The sequence below is a fragment of the Puma concolor genome, chromosome F2 (assembly GCF_028749965.1).
Source record: "Puma concolor isolate L17-30 chromosome F2, mPumCon1.1.hap2, whole genome shotgun sequence".
Lineage (NCBI taxonomy): Eukaryota > Metazoa > Chordata > Mammalia > Carnivora > Felidae > Puma > Puma concolor.
The window spans coordinates 10,031,537-10,050,738 of record NC_141684.1 but is presented as its reverse complement, the minus strand read 5'-3'; the positions used below and the strand labels follow the sequence as shown (position 1 = coordinate 10,050,738).

Genomic DNA, 19,202 nt, shown 5'->3' with positions numbered 1-19,202 from the left:
AAGTCTCAAGCTGCCATCTTTTTTTTTTTTTTTTTTTTTTAAAGTTCGTTTTTGAGATGGGGGGAGGGGCAGAGAGAGGAGACACAGAATCCGAAGCAGGTTCCAGGCTCTGAGCTGCCAGCACAGAGCCCAGTGCAGGGCTCAAACCCACAAACTGTGAGATCATGACCTGAGCCTGAGCCGAAGCTGGATGCCTGACCGGCTGAGCCACCCAGGTGCCCCCAAGCCATCTTTAGCCCTCCCACCTTACCACACCTATCTTGAAGGTATCTCTTCTAGCCTATGTTTAAGCATTGTTGGATGCTACGGTAGTTCTAAATTCTTCCTTTGAGTAAAATGTCTCCCCGTAATTTCTGTCCCACACTCCTCTCCACCCCAAACACACACACTGATTCCACTTTTAATGGCTTGTTTTTGAAAATACTTACCACTATTGAAGAAATAAATATAATGAGTGTTTACTGTATTAGGCATTATTCTGTGCATTATTTGGGATATGAAGATGAGGTAGGCAGGATTTCTGCCCTTCTAAATCATACTTAACTAGATTTTCATTATGATTACTTAAATTCATTTATTTAGAGAGCAAGCGCACGTGCAAGTGGGGGAGGGGCAGAGAGCAAGAAGGAGAGACAGAGAGAATCCCAAGGAGGCTCTGCACTGCCAGCACGGAGCCCGATGCCGGACTTGAACTCACAAAGCTTGAGATCGTGACCTGAGGCCAAAGTTGGACACTTAACCAACTGAGCCATCCAGGCGCCCCCCGATCACTTAAATTTTGTAGGGTTCTTGGCTGGTAGCTGAATTTAGAAAATCATGACACTTAAAAGTTATTTAGCATAGTGAATAATTTTTCTGTGTATTCTTCATCCAAAGCTTGAGTATTTGCTAGATTCTGAGCTCCACATTGGGAGATACAACAGTCTCCATGACACAAACATGCCAGCTGGCTTCAAGATAATCCCAGTCATGGTGGATAAGTGCTTTGGTCTTTAGAGGTGCAGGGAACAGCAGACAGCCCCATAGGAAGGTAGATGCAGATGTCTATAACACCCGTTCTTTTTTTGGCTCATTACTAGGCCATGCTTTGTCCCTGTCACCATGTTTTATTTTGCTATTACTGTTGATTGCTGTGTTTCAAGTTAATGCCCCTACAGTTTAAAACTTCATTGAGGGCTCGCTCGCTCTGTCTCTCTCTCAAAAATAAATAAACATTTAAAAAATTGAAAAAAACCCCTTCATTTGAAAAATGATTTATAGGGGTGCCTGGGTGGCTCAGTCGGTTGAGCGTCTGACTCTTTATCCCTCAGGTCACGATCCCAGGGTCATGGGATTGACCTGTGTCAAGCCCTCCTGCTCAGCATGGAGCCTGCTTCAGATTCTTTCTCTCCCTGTTTCCCCCACTTGCACGCGCGTGCGCTCGCTCTCGCTCGCTCTCTCGCTCTCTCGCTCTCTCGTTTTCTCCCTCTACCCGTTTCCCCCACTCACAGATGTGTATGCTCTTTCTAAAATAATTTAAAAAATAATTAATGAAATACCGTCACTGAATTAATGGGAGTAAAATGCTTCTTTGTTTGGCTATGTTATATATGAAAAAAGTGGTTAATAAATAGGGCAAAGGCATTAGCTCTTTTCAGCTTTTACTTTTTCAGTATTTCTTTATATTATCCAGTTAACGAAAGAAGTTGTTTCTCATCACTGAAGAAATTTTAATCATGATAAATAGAATGAATTTTGAAAACTCATTGATAGTTAACTTTTAGGTTTTGACTTTATATAATGACATTAATCAATCCTGAATTTGAGGACTGGATTCGTTTTATTTTATCTAGAATGACAGTAACAGAAATACTCCTTTTCGTTGCTTAATTTTGCGAGCCAACCAGTTTGGAAGGGTCCAGTTGAACTGAAAGATTAGACTATTATTCCATGTCTAAATTATTAAAAGTTTTGAATTTTTAAAGTTCTCTGGATTAGTTGCCCTTCCATTTTATAATGTTAAATAACTGGCAAAGCATTTGGTACTGTTAGTATGAGCCATTTCTTTCTGGTATATCGTGGTGTAATCTGTTCATTTTTGTCAAATTCAATTTTATTTTTATAACTGGACAGCCTTTTTCATTTACCTTCCAGTTTATTCTGTGAGTCAAAATGTTGCTTGGTTTCTTATGCAGCTCTAACTGGCACCTTGTGGCGATATCAGCAGAGGCCTAAAGGAAATAAAGTTGGGGCTCTCTAGTCAGGGGATGATGGGTCGCCCTCTGGATATCACTACCCAGCCCAAGACTGCTCCATCCCCGCGCCTTAGGGACATCTTAGGCTCTGGGTCTGTGTTTGGAAAACCGCGTCCCAGGCAGGAAGCTTCACAGTTGACGTTGGGAGGCGCTCCTTCGCCTCTCATTTCCTGACGCGGCTGCACTTCCGGGCACAAGGAAGAGCCGTCGCCGCTCAGGGTCTGGTGCCCAAAGCTCTACTCCTGACCGAATGTCGCCACACGGGGGAGCTCTCGGGAGCTCTCGGCAGTTCAGGAAATCCCGCCGAGGAAGAAAGCGCGAGTTGTTTTGAAATGTAGCAGGTGCGGCACCGTCCGGTTGGCCCAACAGCGGAGGCGCCGCCGCGCCCGCCCCACCGCAGCCCCGTGTCTTCCTCGGCGGGAAATCCCTGTTCTTTCATGAAAACGGACTCGTTGCCTTTTTCCCCCCCCTTCACGGTTTGCCACGTACGTGTTCATCTGTAGCTCCCTGGACAATACAGTAGTAGGGTTTTGTCAGTTTTTGTAGTTTGTATGAAAGGAACCAGACCGTGTCACGTGTACTCTCAGGTCTCCTTTCGTTTAGCTCTGCTTTGGTAAATTTTGTTCACGTGCGTAGCCGCGTAGTGTTGCGGACCACGAACACACGAAGTTACGCGTTCTCCTGTCGGGGACGTTTGAATGGTCCTTAGTTTGGGGCTGTCGCGAGTGTTACTGTACGCGTGGTGTGCTGTCGGCAGCCCGTTTCTCTGAGGCCCGTAGGAGAGGCCTTGCCAAGTAAGGGGTCATGCGTTCTTCAGATTTGCTAGACCGTGCCAAACCGCTTCGTGAAGTCCTCACACTGATTTGCAGTCTGTTATCGTAGTACGTAATGTTCGATTTTCAAGTTATCTAACATGATGGGTATGCAGTAGGTAGAAAACCACCTTGAATCGCTTAAGGAGCCCAGTATCTAAACTCCCACGTGTGCGAGCTTTAACGTTGATCGTGTTCGGGAGCCACAGGATTCCGGAAAGGGTCGGGGAGGGCCCAGTACATACACCATTGTCACACACCCAAGCATAGAACCATGTGAGAGAGCCAGACTCTGGACTCAGGAGACTGTGCTGGTCTTGCCCATCGGCTCTTTCCCCGACGTGAACAACCAGATGAATCTGCTGAGAAACAAGTCCGGAGTGTTCAGGTCAAGTCCCTCCACGTCTGAAAGACTAAGCCCCTAGTGTTCTTAATCCCGGCTGCATGTCAGAATCACCTGGGGAGCTCCGTGCTTCAAAAATACCGAGGCTTGGGCTTCGTAACCATAAATCGTATTGGGATGGGCAGCGGGGAGGGTAGAAACACAGTGCTCATTCCAGTCGCCCAGGGATTGTAGCTTCAGTTCGTGTGGAGAACCAGTGCAGCGAGTTGAGTTCATTACCACACGGTGACTTTAAATGGGAAACACGCTCCTGTTTTTGTCAGCTCTCACTTAGCAGTTGGCCCCGTACCCAGGAATGCTTTGGATAGGGAAAGCTTCCGTATTCTGTATCAACTTACTTAGATTAGTTTGGTGTGGGGGGACCCTTTTGCAGTCCCTGGAGTGGGATAACCTCTCCCTCGTATAGGGCTCTGGGCTGGCCTTTGGTCCCTCCATCGTCCCTCCACGGTCCCTCCATGCCAGAGTATAGCAGAACCTGCGGGTGCTCCTCCCTGACAGCCCCTAAGCCGCCTCACAGGAGGCTGCCTGTGAAGGCCAGGAGCCCAAGCGCATTTCCCCGGAGCCAGATGTTTTGTTTTCTTTTATCCTTGCCAAGGCTGCGTTGCAGAAGGCTCTCCCATGATTCTGTCAGCCGTTTCACCTTTTTCCCCGAATCAATCCATAAGTTGCTTTTGTCTTTTCAAATGATCACTAAAAGCATTTTCATTGTTTACACTAGAAGTGTTTCCTACTTGCTGTTTTTATTTATGATTCATTCTTCAACTCTGATGTTAGCTTGTAGTTCGTTTGTTGGTATTGATAGTCGTAATACAATATGATCATCTGATTATCAGCTTCAGTTTCTCTTCCATGTTTAGTTATGTAATAAGAGCTACTGTGTAGGCGGTTCTGGGCATGGGACATCTGTCTGTACTACACTTTAAGCAAAGTCATCTTTTTCCTCATTTCCCTTTTCAGAATGGGCAACAACTCTATCGGCACATATATTTGGGCTGTAAAGAGGAAGACAATGTTCAGAAAAACTATGAGCTACTTTATACTTCTCTTGCTCTTATCACTATTGAATTGGCCAATGAGGAAGTGGTTATTGATCTCATTCGACTAGCCATTGCTTTACAGGTATGCTTTCGTCATCTTTCATTGAAGAAAACATTTTTCTTTATGAACTAGATACCATCTTTATAGTGGTGTTGCCTTTATCCAACGTCATTAATTTCATTTTTATTTTTTAAAGTTTATGTATTTATTCTGAGAGATGGAGGGAAAGGAGAAGGGGCAGAGAGAGAATCCCAAGTAGGCTTTGTGCTAACAGCGCAGAGCACAACTCAGGGCTCGAACTCATGAACCGTGAGATCAGGGCCTGAACTAAAATCAAGAGCCGGACACTTAACCGACTGAGCCACCCAGGTGCCGCAAGGACATGAAGTTTAAAAGGGAGGCGTCTACTTTTAACTCTAAAATACTCAAGGTTATGATCACATTCATTCTTTTAACAAATACTGAATGAGCATCAGTTGTGTGCTAAATTTGTTCAAAGCCATGGGAATACTGTGATGAAAGAACAGCACGGTCCCTCTGCCCATGCTCTCGGTCTGGTGGGGGAGAGGGTCAGTCCATAGCCGTTACGAATGTAGCTGTTTAATCGGAGTGTAAGCGTTGTGTATTGAAAGGACGGCATGTAATGGGAATACATATCAGATGTGTATTTTAATATAAGATACGTGTATGTGTATGTGTGCATACATATACACGTGTGTCTTTTTGTGTATTTCCTGCCCCCGACCCCAAAAGACTTTCCTAAGACAGAGCTATTTGAGAGATTTAACTCCTCTGTATATGGACATTTATTTTCCTTTTAGAATTCTTTAAAAAATAACTTCTTATAAGGTGACATTTTTATCAGCACTCCAAACGACCTGCCGTTTTTCAGCATAGTCATAGAGAAAATGCTGGTGGAGCATAAGACCTTGATCTGTCAGCCGTGTTTGTTTTTTTATTAAAGGACAGTGCGATTATCAATGAGGATAATTTGTCCATGTTCCATCGCTGTGGAATCATGGCTCTGGTTGCGGCCTATCTCAACTTTGTAAGTCAGATGATAGCCGTCCCAGCGTTTTGCCAGCACGTCAGCAAGGTAACGTATTTAGGAAAGTTCTTCAACTTGATTTCTATGTAAAAATGACTGATTTTCTTCCAGAGATGATGATTTTCGATTTTGATGATTGTGTGTCAGATTATAAAGATAATGCTGTAAAAATATGCATCACTTTTTTAGTAGTGACTAATTGAAACTAAAACTACAGCTAGTGTTTATATTTTCTTTGGTGCCTGTTGTTTTATTAGAACTTTTTTGTGTGGTGGTCAAGTAGAATACGTGGTTTTCTTCTAGAATAAGTCATGTGAATTCTTACATAATTGTTTTCCCTTTAAACCGTTATGAATCTTAGTATCGAAATTATTTTTTATTATACTGGTTTATACTATTTTAGTTATTGTTTTAAGCCAATCTGTTTGAGCCAGATCTCAGAGGTTGAATGTTTTTTTTAATGTCTATTTTTGGGAGAGAGAGCATGTGCACATGCACAGGGAAGGGACAGAGACAGAGGATCCTAAGCAGGCTCTACACTGTCAGCAGAGAGCCCAGTGTGGGGCTCGAACTCACGAACCGTGAGAAGTCCGTCGCTTAACCAGCTAAGCCACCCAGGTGTGCCTCCACAGGTTGAATTATTGGAGAAAACATTCAACTATATTCAGCTTTTTTCAGCAGTACCTCATTTAATAGCTACTTGCACAATTTAATACATGTTTTCACTTACCTGGCAGAGAAAGTCCACTCTAATTTTTATTCTTTAAAGATATCGGTCAAGGAGAGCCTTATTTTTATAATATTAGAAGCACATCTCTCAGTCCACGCTAAAATGTAGGTGTTCAGTGCATTCTAAGAAAGAAAACATTGATTCGTTAAGCAATTGTTTGAGCTAATATTTGATGCCTGTCATGAGAGATACAGATGTTACAAAAGCAGATTGCCCCCTCCAAGTTGCCCCCAGTGGGATGGAGGGGACAGATCCCAGAAGCGCATTGAGACCTCATGCACGGGCCCCAGAAGATGGCACAGGAGAGTGAGGGTGCTGAGGGCCCAGTGCTTGGTCCAGGGCAGTGGCATTTGAGAAAATAGGTGTTCTTACCCTGTTGTGGTAGGCTTAATCAAATGTAATATGTTCTTGTTGTTTTTTACTATGTGTATTATTTTATTCTCATGGTTTTGAGACCTCCTGAAGTTTTGAAATAATAAATGTGAAATAATTTGAAATAATTTGAAATAATAAATGTGAAAATAAAATGAGCATTTGGGCTCTAAAATGTAGCTTAAATTCCAAAATAAAGTGCCGGTATTTTTAATAAATGTTTAATTTCTCTGTTTTTAGTTTCCCGAATTTTCACAGCCAGGTTGTGAGGGGCGAGGTTTTCATTTTGTTTTGGTTTGTTTTTGGATATTTTTCAGGTGATTGAAATTCGAACTATGGAAGCTCCTTATTTTCTACCAGAGCATATTTTCAGAGAGAAGTGCATGTATGTTGATTCTTTACATTTTAAGGAAGGGGTACTACTGACTTAGAAACCAACCAATGGCGATGGTCAAGGATTACACTCCTGCTAGGATGGTTTCTGGTGGTTTATAACAGTCGTTTTGGATTTCTGTCATTTAACGCATCTGACTTCTTCCTTTGCTATAACAAAGTTCTCGTACATTTTAAATGTAGACTCATGCACACATGGAGTCTATCCTTGGTGAAAAACCTTACCTTGCCTTTTTTTTAAATATGGAGATATATCTCTAAAATATAACATGTTCTCATAGATAAATAAGCCAGCCTTTAAGTGAATACAATACCCTGTTCGAGACCTTCAGTAAAAGATAACAGTACTCGTCGCATGGTGGGAGAGAGAATGTTTTAAGGAGAATCAGTGTTATGCCCTGCATTCTCCCTTGCTCTTCAAATGAAAGATATATGTGAACAATACTTTATTCAAACTTGAGGCTGCCAAAGCAGTGCGATGCTGAAAGTGTTAGCATAAGATAGTATCTGGCAGTTTGAACAGAAAGTGAACCTGGATGCTCCTCTTGGGCAAGTGCTTCCTAGCATTTAGCTTCGTAATACGTGCTTCACTCACCATCAGTGAGCTGCACTTCTGATTTTCTTCTCTCAGTTTGAATTAGCATGGAAGTTAAAGATGAATTGATTCCTTTTCATCATCTGATGTGTGAAGACCCACAGAATAATTAAGGCTGACTTGCCCCATTGGGATGTTACTGGAGAAGGAATCCCAGCCGGATGCTTAACATATGGGACCACAGGCCATGCGTTCTTATGGTCCAATTAGTCACCAAAACGACACCGATTTTTCTGTTACTAATTACAGTTTAAGTTGTGTTTATCGTTGTCTTTAGGCATTGATCTGGAGTGCTTGCGTGTTAACTTATTTGTGCTCAGTAATTTAAATAATTCTGCATGACTTTTGTTTTGATCACCCTGACAGGCTTCCGAAATCTTTAGAGAAGCATGACAAAAGTTTATGCTTTTTGACCAACAAGATCGCGGAGTCACTAGGCGGAAGCGGTTACAGTGTCGAGAGGTTGTCGGTACCGTATGTGCCGCAAGTAACAGGTAAAAGGGGAGGGCAATTCGAACCCGACTCCGGTGATTACGTTTCAGTAACGTTTCCATGAACTCAGTTAGCAAGGTGCTCGCTTAAGAGGTTTTATTTTCACTTTAGAATTTTGCGCTTGAAAACCTTTAGCCAATCTCTTAAAGCCCTGTGATTTTATCATGAGCGGTTTGAGGCCTCACGTGATTGTTACTATACTTAATACATCAGTGTCGTACTTCAGATGAAGAAGCAAATGGAAGTCTTTCCTCATTAGCCCATGTTGTGTTTGGCTTATGGAAATTTATGTAACTTGTTTAATTAGTGATCTGTGCCTGTTGAGCTGAATGAATTAGGCAACTGTGGTTATTGGAAAGAGTGCAGACTGTTTGCTGTGGAAGAAACCTTCAGACGCTTTAATAGGTTTTCCTGTGTGTGCCGTATATTTCTTTCTGTTCCTCTCATTGCCTGAAATAATTCATGTTTTGAAGGCAAAACCGCATGGTATCTTGCATTTAATTTTTACCTTAAAAACGAAATCCAAGCATTTCTGTCCTACGCCTCCATTTTCATTTGATAATTGGATAAACATTCAGTTTTCTAGCACAACTAGTTCTTGCTTTGGAGATACCTCTCTTGTAGATGAGAACTGTTTGGTTTGAGTTAGGTAGCTCTCTGGATTAATCACTAAAAGTAGTACAATCTTGGTAACCAGCTGTCTTTTTTATAATGTGGATCCAAAATAGATACATTTATTACAAGGATATTTCATAATCCTCTGAGATGTTAATGAATGCTTTTGCATTTTCTTTTACGTTCTGTACTGTAAAAGATTCTATACCTCATTCTGTAGTCCTTGCGGATATAAAAGTGCTAAGAATAAAACATCAGTACCGTTTTGTAATTCAAAAGATTTTTTTTTAAAGACTTTTAAAATATTTCATTCTTATAATTTGGATTTAGCTCTCTTTCCTTCAGACAAAAAACCTCACAAACCCAGGCACAAGCGCAAAGGTAAATCCAAGTGTCAGTTTGGCTTTTGCCCTTCCCTCCCCGTCCTCTAGGAAAATAGCTTCGTAAAATTTCCCTTGTAGAAATGGAGCCAGTGGCGTGTACATTTTATATGGTTATAAGTTCAGTTATTAAGTTTCCCTTCACCTTCCCAGTAGCCATAGTGTATTTTCACCCCCTGCTATTTCCTTTTACCATGTTCCTTTAACTCTGTAATGAGTAACAATTTTTAATGAAAATTATGGTGCTTTTTGGTTTTTTAACAGATGGTTTGCTCTCCCCTCTAACCCCCCAAGAGACATATTCTCTTTCTTAATGCCTTGCTATCATTCACTGGAAGAATTCTGAATATATTTCAGTGTATACTTAATTATGTGACTGCATAGAAATCCCTCAGTATGAGTAAGATTTTTTAATTTATAAAGATTTTGATAGTTCTTAAGAGAGAGGGAGACAGAGTGTGAGCAGGGGAGAGGCAGAGAGGGAGACACAGGATCCGGAGCAGGCTCCAGGCTCTGAGCCGTCAGCACAGAGCCCGACGCGGGGCTTGAACTCACGAACCACAAGGTCATGACCTGAGCCAAAGTCGGACACAACCGACTGAGCCACCCAGGTGTCCCAAGAGTTTGGTAGTTTAGAAACAGTCTGTGGCACATACGTCCTGCCTTAGTGCAGAAAGAGTCCGAAGATGCAGGGATACTTTATGGTATGATCAGTTGGTTATTAAGATTTCTTTGTGTTGTGTAACCATCTGATATTTATTTTTAAAAGTAGGGGATTTAAGAATAATACCTTCAATAGAACGCAAAACGTGTTTAGTTTCTTGTGTACCATGCGTGTATACCTGTCGTCATTAAAATATTAGCAGCTGTTTAGTGTGCATTAACTCCATGCCAGTCACTAAGATAAGTGCTTGTATTCATTTTCTCATTTAATCTTAAAAATGATGAAGAGGGTAGCATTATCTTTGTTTACAAATGAGAATAATGAGGTTGAAATGAAATAATTTGATGAGGTAACACCACTAGAATGCACTGCCTTGCCTATTCAGTTAGGCGCTTAATCTCTTGATTTTGCTAACTCTTTTCCACGTACATCAAGATTGTTCAGTCATCCCTATTGATCCAGATGGATTTTTTCATGCATTCCACAAACCCTGACTGATTGCCTACTATGTATCAAACATGGGGATTTTTGAAGATAGAGTGATATTATAAGGATTAAAATCTAGTAGAGAAGGCAGACACATGATTGAAATGTAATGGCAACTGGTTTGAAAGAAAGAGGAATGGTCTGCCTAAAGTTTGTCCAACCATTGGTGACTGACATCTAGTAAGCGGTCAATGAACGTTAGGTTACAGCATTTTTCTTCTATCTCAACCCAGAATTTGAGTGAATAGTGCATGTCTAGGCATGTGTGAAATGCTCCTCCATGAGGGGGTACAGTAATACCCCTTAGCTAGATCAATCAGAGGTGCCAGTGGCTGTAGTAAACTTGGCTAGTTAAGTACCTATGAGTATTTACAGTTCTAGCTTCTGTGCAAACAGAAACAGGAATGAACGAGATAGGTAGAAGCCTCTACTTTCACAAAACTGATAGTCTTCCTCAACGGGGTTCTTCATCTTGGACCACAGAACACGGAAGAGGATTTGAGTGATTCTTTTCTCAGTTTTCCCAAGATGGTGTTTTACCAGTTTTGTGCCATGTGCATAGGAAAGAAGGTAATTCATGATACAGTTTGTCTCCCAACAGGGTAAATAACTGGGTAGTCACAACAGACCTTAACGGCTCCGATCAGAGAAGTTCAGGGGTCCCAGGCAGCAGTGAGGAGAGCATTCGGTCCAGGTTCGATGGGCCAGCGATGTCTTCCACAGGGAGAAATTCCTAGGCTGAGCCTGAAGCGAGTGTTAGACACGTGTTTCCCGCAGAAGTGACAGCACGTATGAAAGAGTGGAGGGAGGCAAGAACATGGCTTTTTCAGGGAATTAGTATTAAATAAGTCTACTTGGACTGAATTGGTGGAATAGAGTTGGAAATTGTAGAACCAGGTCGACTAGTTTGCACTCTTCTGCGAGCAGTGGGGAGTCATTGAGTGATTGTCAACAGGGGTAGGCACTGTAGAAGTATTCCTCTGTTGTAGCTTAGCACAGTGGAGACGGAGCACCGTCTTTAGAATGCTCTGTATTAATCTCCAGGAGAGATGACAGAGTACAGCCAAGTGGGTGGATTCTAGAAAAACGTACAAGAAAGAATTTGGAAGCAGTCGATTAATATGGGGGGGGCAAAGAGAAAGCCAAAGATTTTGTCGGGGTTTCTGCCTTGGACGCTTGGGTAGGTGGCGCCCCCCTGAGGGCAAGAGTGGAGCGAATTTGCTGCTTCATTTATTTTTGTCATTTGCTCTTGTTTTGGAGGGTTGGGTGATATGACTGAGTTTAAGCAAAGAAAGAAGAAACCATGCATTTCAGATGTAACTGTCTATGTGTAGTTTTGGGTCTCGGATGATAGATAGAAGGAAGGAGTTTTTATTAAGAAATGAATAGGAAAGAGTGGCTAGTTTTAGGGGATTGGCCTCTTGTCGAGTATCTTTGACGCCATCCCAGTGAGGGGCCCTGTAGTCGGAGTCAGGGCTGGGGTTTGTGTGGGAGTTCGGAGGTTGTAATGAGAATTTTGAAATTAGCGGAATAGGGGACGCTTGCAGGAGGCCCAGCGAGGAGGCCTTCTCGGGGTGAAGGAGTGAAGAGAAAAAGAGGACGCGGGCTTGGCTCTGCCTTCGCCACACGGCCTTGGGCTTGTCCACTCGTCTCTCATCTGTGAAGCAGGAACTGTAGCTGAGCCTTTTGGCTTAAATTGGTTAGATACGTGAAAGCACTTTTAAAAACAACAAAATGCCACATAAACATAATAGTATTAGTCGTTTTTCAATTTCGTTTTTCAATTCAAAAGTCGGGATTTTGAATTTTGTTAATTTGTCCTATTGATCAAAAGCATTTATAACACAAGAATACCTTTATCTGCGTTATCAAGACCTGTTATATATCAATCAGTATATGCTTATAAAAGTATTTTCTCCTTTGGAGAAATAGTAGAGGTTCTGGTTTAAAATCTTTTTTTAAAAAAGGGATTGTCTTCTATATCACACTGACTTTTTATTCCATGGTGACAGTAACTTTTTGTTTTTATTCTGTAAATATGCATCAGCTCTAGATGGAATTTTGTGTTTTTTCTTTAGGGCCCGGAAAGTTGTATCTGTATGAGCCGTATTGGCATTAAACTATGACACTTTGAATTTTGTGTAAATTACGTGTGAAATTTCATTTTGCCACAGGTAGATTTTTAATGGAATCTGAGTGGTATAGCAGCTCTAATTACATTTGTGACTTAATATATACAGCGAAGTCAGTTCCTGTGTCTTACTTTTTTATAGAGCCATGGGAAATTACATTGAGAACAATTTCATGTAGTTCTGTGCCATTCTTGCATTCACACTGTCTCCTCTGTTTCTTAGCCATTTCAGTGCAGTTACGTACGTTATACACAGATAAACCAAGTGGCGGCAAAACATCACTGAAGGAAATTGGGCATAGCTCTAAGAATTGCTTCTAACATCCAAGTTCTAGTTAAAAACAAAAAGAAGAGATGATGATTACCACCGTGAGTAGCAGATCCAGGGTGCAGAGTAGCAGGCGGGATGGGAGAGTGGAGAGGGCACGGTGTCTGGGAGCGCCCCAGCCCCCCTTGAGGAAGGGAAGCCTGGGTCTCTCCAAAGGGTGTATATATCAAGACCACTGAGGTGGTGACAAGGCAGTTCTCTGGAGTCAGCAGAACAGTCCGTCCGAGAGGCTGCGGTGAGGTGGCATTTCAGGAGGCTGGGGAAGGGTCAGGAGCAGATGCAGGTGGCCCATGGGGACGAACGAGGGCATCGTCCTTGTCAGCTTCCATCCTGGGAACTTTGTATATGAGATCTGATTACAGTTGGCACCTGTAAGCAGGTGACTGTGTAGGTCCAAAGAAAAAAGTTGTGAATATACAGCATTAGAGTTTCCCGTTACTTTTTTTTTTTTCTTCCCTTTAAAAATGTTTAATCTTCTTAAATCCACTCCCTCTGGACTATGTTCTCATTGATTTTGCCACTCAGTGATTCCTTTCCTGCGCCCATGCCTCTCTTCCCCTTTTATTTTTATCTTGGGCTTAAAGCTGACTCTTCCATACCATGTATCAGCCTATATATTTTAACCTAGAAATCCTTTTATGGGGTTCTTTGTGAGAAGAAGGTTGTTCCTCGTTGTGAGTTCTGAGGAGACCTTGACACTTGGCCAGCTTCGAGGGCAAAAGCAAGTCAGCAGTGACAGTGCCACTGATGCCATCGTGTTTGCTAATTTATATCTGCGTGGCAGATGCAAAGCACAGAGTCTGTCACTGAGCCCTGCTGTGGTTGATGAGAGAAGGTGTCTGTTTACATGTCTTAGTACAAGGCCCGGGAAATGTTAGAAGGGCAATAACGACTGAAGGGTGATGGGGAAAGAGCAGTCGTAATGGATAGTAAATTTTTATAAGTACAGGAAAGAGGGGTAAGTAGAAATAATTGGAGTAATATTTAATATTTTGAGGAAGTGCTATTCAAGTAGGCCTTGAAAGACGAGAATTTGTATAGTGGTGAGGATATAAAGAAGGGCAAGTAATAAAGTATTTCCAGTAGGGGTTTCTGTTTGTAGGGAAGTATGGAAGGTAGATAGGCCAAAGTATGCTTGGAGATGGGAGAATAGCACATTTAACTTGAACACTAGATAAATTAGGGGGCAGTTGACGTTACTGCTGGTAAGCCCAGAACGGCTTTTTAATTCCTCAAGAGGTGGGTAGCTTGGCGGAGTGATGTGGTTAGTGTTTTAAGGAGCTAATGATGTGATGGTGACATACAGGGAACATTGCAGAAAGGGCTGCGATCGGTCAGGATGGACTGGGTCAGTGATTCTCAACTGAGGGTGATGTTGCCCATGCCAGTGAATGAATATTTGTGAGTCCCGGGGACATTTTTAGTTCTCACCACTGGGGCAAGGAGGGGTGGGGTAGCCCTACTGGCTTCTAGTGGGAGAAGCTGACATCGTGCAATACCCAGAAACCCCAGCCCGAGAATTATCTGGCCCAGAGTGTCAGCGCCAGCGCTGAACCCTGGCTAAGTTATGTTGTGGTAACAAACTTGTAGGGTCTTGGTGGTTTAAAGTAAAGATGTGTTGCTCAGACTAACTGTGCGCGACTTCATGATCCCATTCGGAATCCAAGCCGAATGGGGCAGCTGCTCTCTGGAGCACTGCTTGTACTATATCGGCCAGAACTAGTTACATGGTCCCTCCAAACCACAGAGAAGCTGGAATTGCAGTCCTCCTGTCTGCCTACAAAGAGGGTGAACTACCACATGTGATTAACAGTGTTAATTACTACTGTGGAAAGCTCCCTTGGAGTAGAAAAGTAGTCGGTAAGAGAGAAACCAGTTTCTTCATCTCTGCCGGCCTTCATTTAGTTCTTCATTCTTGACCCTTTCAGTAGAAGAAAACCACAGTCTGTACAGAATAGGGTTAGAAAGATGGGGTATTGCCAGCATATGAAGTGACTGTGCTGTTAGACATGGGCTCTAGACCTGAGCTTCCCAGCTGTTGTTGGGAACATTCCCGGTGTGTGGATATTGATCTCCTCGGCACTTCCAGTAGCCGAGTGGGTCCTGGGGCCACCAGAGCCTGAAGTGGAGGCAGCCTCTTCCACCTATCGCTGACATGTTTTAAGCCCAATTTCAAAAGCTTGGGAAGCTTTACATTAGTCAGGGAGCCGTATTTGTTTTAAAATTATAATTGAGACGGAAAGTGATTTACTCTGGAAACAGCACTCATAGCTGTTCATATAGAGGGGAGAGCAATTAGATCATCTAGGAAGCCATCCTAAGAATTGAGGCGAAAAAGATGAAGGATATTAATGACGGCACTCTTGAAAATAAATAGGCCAGTGTGAGATAAAGACAGTTTATTAGAGATGTTAAAATTGGGTTTAGAACACGTGGAATAGAACTGATGAATAGAAAATTGGAAATAGTGAGCTGGAGCTCAGAAGAGAGAATGCACTTGCCCAGTTCCAGCCATGGTTGAATAAACCTCTCATTCTGTGTATCGGGATCCTCAAAGTGGCTTCCGTTTTTCTGATGAAGCCATGACTATTGGATGTTCTCCTAGCACCCTGTGCTTCTCCATCACACCTCATCATTTGTGTAATTGTTTGTTTTCGGTCTTCGCCTTTAGTCTGGAGTGGACTTCATTCGGCAGTCTGCCCCTCACGGCGAACATGGTGCCTAATCACTTACTAGATGTGCTGAATGCGGAAAGAGAAAATTGAAGTGGGAAAGCATGTATGGAAGGAGATTATGATAAAAAAAAATTGAAATTTCCATGAAGTAATTAGGCAGGCAGGGGGCCAAGGAGTAGCCGCTGAACTGACTGGTTAGGAAGACACGGGATTTTTATGAAAAAAGGCCTCCCGAGAAGAGCGGCTGAGGGCAGGATTGTAACTCGATCTAAGAAGACAAGGTGGCGGAAGGAAGATTAGAACGGTTGGTGGAGACCAAGCAAGTGAGCCAGTGTGCAGAAGGGAGGGGCAGGGGGCTGCGCTGGAGCATTGAAGCCAAGGGCGGGTTTTCGGACCAGGTGGTTGCCTTAAGCAACAGGTCAGGAGCCAGTGGAGTGGAGTGGCCGGGAAGGGTGGCAAGGAGCTCCTGCCCGGGGCAGCAGGCCCTTTTGGTCCACAAGTGTGGTTCGTGGCATCCTCGCAGACGTGGGCTCCCGAGTTGCCCCCTGGAACCAGTTAGTGCTCAGCTTTCGCACTTTTGAGGAAACATGAGAGCTATAGGGGGCAGTATTGGGAATTTTCAGTAAAAATGAACATACCCCATTTAGATGATGTAATCCCTCCCTTTAGTGTTGACTTTTAGTTTTGATTACATTATCAGATAATGGTACTGTTGCTGTTCTGAATGCCCCTTATTGAAAAATAAAACTATTAACCTTATTTCAGTTCACCCCACCAATTTTATTTTTTTAATCTGCTTGATGAAATTTAGGAGTCTGAGAACACAGTGCTTTTCTTTAGAAAGAGTGAAACAGACTGTCTTTAACTTTCTAAAATTTTTTGAAATCTGAAGTAGAATTTATAAAGGACATACTGTTTCTCACTAGCAAATAATGGGGAAAATACAATTTTTATTTTAGATGAAGATCGACTTTCTAGAAGAAAAAGTATTGTGGACACCGTATCCATTCAGGTGGATATTTTGCCCAACAGCATCCCTTCTGATGATGTGGTAAGTTGCTGAAGGTGTCTGGCAGAGGGCTTTCTTGAGAGAGACGTCAGTGTAAAAGAGTTTTGTGCCCCTCCAGACTTTTGAACAGGAGCAAATAGAACTCTAAATTTCCCCCCAACTCAACAAAACTATTAGTACACTAATCTGATTTAGCCTTGAGCTTATTTTTTATTCATTTTATGAAACTCAGCTATCGGTAAAGATGCATAAACTTAACAGTATGTATTATGATGTCATTAGGTCTTACATTGTAATTTAGTGTACTAAAAGGATCTGTGAAACAGAACTAAGTTTTTTTACCAGTAAAAAATACCACATAAGGCCTGTTATTATAAATTAGGAAGCTCTCCAGATCCTGTTTATTTTTAAAGATTTATGAAACACAAATTCTGAGAATAAACGAAATTGTACAATCTCATGCGAAGGCAAATATACCTGAAAGGTTTCAAAGCCTCATCTATAAGGGAAAGTTTTTTTATCATTTGATAGTAACTGTAATGAGTTTCATGTAGGCTATGCTGTGTCAATGCCAGATGTAAGGATTGTGGCTTATTTGAAATGTCAGATTTGATGCTCTCCTCCTGTTTCAATGGAGCACAAAAGTGTACCCTCCTGTGCTTTAGGAAGAAAAAGCAGCTAGTATTGTCTACGACTTACTCCACACAAATCGCCAGAGAATTTTTTGATAGTCCGATAGAAATGCCGGAATACCAGCATGTCAAGGCAGCCTTCTCCTTGGGGCTTGCTTGCCTTCCTAGGTATTTCATTATTTCTCATGATCCAGTATAAAGAAGAGATCATCCGTCTCAGAAAGGGGGAAGGAATTTGCCTGAATTCATGCTTTCACCTCCTTCTTCCCCACTCCCCCTCCCAATCCTTGTCAGCTCACCTTCGGGAATTAAAACTTATTAGTGGCCAGGCCACAGCTGACTGGCTTACATCTTTTTATGCTGTTCAGTGCCCCACAGTAAGTAGAATTAATCAGCTTCATTAAGAAATTATAAGCAGAATGTCAATAGCAATTGAAGAGGCAGTTAGTATTCATTTTGAAATGTGGCAGGTGTAATTTCTTGCCAGTTTAAGGCTCAAGAAAATTCATCTTTTCTAAATTCACCTCTTCAAAGCCATTTTAATTTATATACTTTTTACTAGTCAGGAAGGTATTGTGCTAGCTCTGTGTTTTAATGATCATGAATTTCCTGCTGTTACCTTTTGAGGGAAGAAATCAATCCAAAGCCTTAGTTTATATGTTTTATCAAGAGTGTGCAATACATTTTATTGACTAGTATTCCATCCTCCTTTTGTTAACCATTTTTATTTAAAAACGTATATATATAGCACTTCAGATTATTCTAAAGAGTCCATCTGTTATGATAAAATGAACTGAAGAAGCATTTGTACAAAGACTTAACTATAGTAAGATTCTTACACATAAATTTTGCAATTAAAAGTCCATTAATACATGTGTTAGCTTGTTAAAGATCCTGTTTTCTCTTTGCTCTAAGTCCTAAGTCAAATATGCTACACACTGAGCTGAAAAGTTAAGTACAGGTTATTAGAAGATTTACCTGAGCACGTTGGAGTTTCAAACTCGTTTACCATTATGGAATATGATTTTGCATTATTAGGAATGACTGTTCAAATACCAGAAGACAAAATAACATTCCCTTCTAGGCCAGAACTAATTAATTTCATGGTATGGACAGGAGAAATTCACATCAGTTAGGTGTTCACCTAACAGTTGATGGTGTAACAAAATATCAAACTATGGTTAAGTATATTTGCTAACAATCAAATAAGAAAATCGCTCATTAAAAAACATTCTTGTATTTGATCATAATTATTTGAAATTTTATGTACATAATCTCGGTTCATCCTCAGATATATCCCATGTCTGCTTTTAGAGCTTGTAACTTTTTTCAGAAAGTCAGATTATATAGCTGAGATCCTAGCAAACTTCTGTTTCCCTAAATAAGGACTCAGATTGTTAGCAGTAGTCTATTGAAATACCTGGGCTACTTGAGGTTTGTCACTAGTAATGTTTGCAATTCAGACCTTTGCCCACCATGAATCACTTAGTGAACTTTATCTAAAAATTGCCCTAGATAGATAGGTAGATAGATAGATAGATAGATTAGAGATATCTATATATCTCTTATCTATATATTTATATAGAAATCTATATATCTATATAGATATATGGATGGAGATATATAGATGGAGAGATATCTAAAAATATTCAAGAAGATAAATGGCTAACATGGAATAGAAATGTCTCTGCCTCCTGAGATAAAATTATCAGCTTGACTAATAGCATAAAGCAGCATTGACATGATTCTTTGATCTCTGAGCATTATGGGCATGACTGATACGCATAATGGATATGAGTAGAAGCTGAAATCACCACTTGGTTCTTCTCTCTAAAAGATAATAGTCGGTGTTTGATTATTTGGGGGAATAGATGGGAGGCTGTATGTGTAACATTGCATTTTGAGTGCATATTGAAGTTTTCTTCATACAAAATTAAAGTCGCTGGCTGGCTGCAAAGAATTCTTGTTTAGTCCAGGACCAACAACAGACCTTTATTTTACATATTCATACCCTGCCTTTTCCCAAATGCAAGTAAAGAAGCTTGCATGTGTGCTAACAAAACAAGTCTGGTGTAATATCAGTCAGAGGCTGCTCTCCTAGGTGCCATAAAATTACTAAGGTGTCCGTGAAAGTAACAGAGCACCTGGACCGATTGACAAACAGC

General features: G+C 41.6%; 1 protein-coding gene across 4 annotated transcripts in view; it reads left to right on the top strand.

Annotated features, from left to right (window-relative positions):
• The window catches only part of EFR3A (EFR3 homolog A), a 104,429-nt gene that overhangs the window by 70,830 nt on the left and 14,397 nt on the right, over window positions 1-19,202 (top strand). For 2 of the 4 annotated variants that reach the window (XM_086696070.1, XM_086696071.1), the window contains exons 15-20: window positions 4,407-4,568; window positions 5,452-5,583; window positions 6,955-7,022; window positions 7,992-8,119; window positions 9,063-9,113; window positions 16,356-16,447. In XM_086696070.1, coding sequence (XP_086552196.1) covers window positions 4,407-4,568; window positions 5,452-5,583; window positions 6,955-7,022; window positions 7,992-8,119; window positions 9,063-9,113; window positions 16,356-16,447 — 633 coding nt within the window. Of the gene's footprint in view, window positions 1-4,406; window positions 4,569-5,451; window positions 5,584-6,954; window positions 7,023-7,991; window positions 8,120-9,062; window positions 9,114-12,616; window positions 13,144-16,355; window positions 16,448-19,202 lie in introns of those variants that run through there. The other 2 variants (XM_025922760.2, XM_086696073.1) reach the window with 2 other exon arrangements.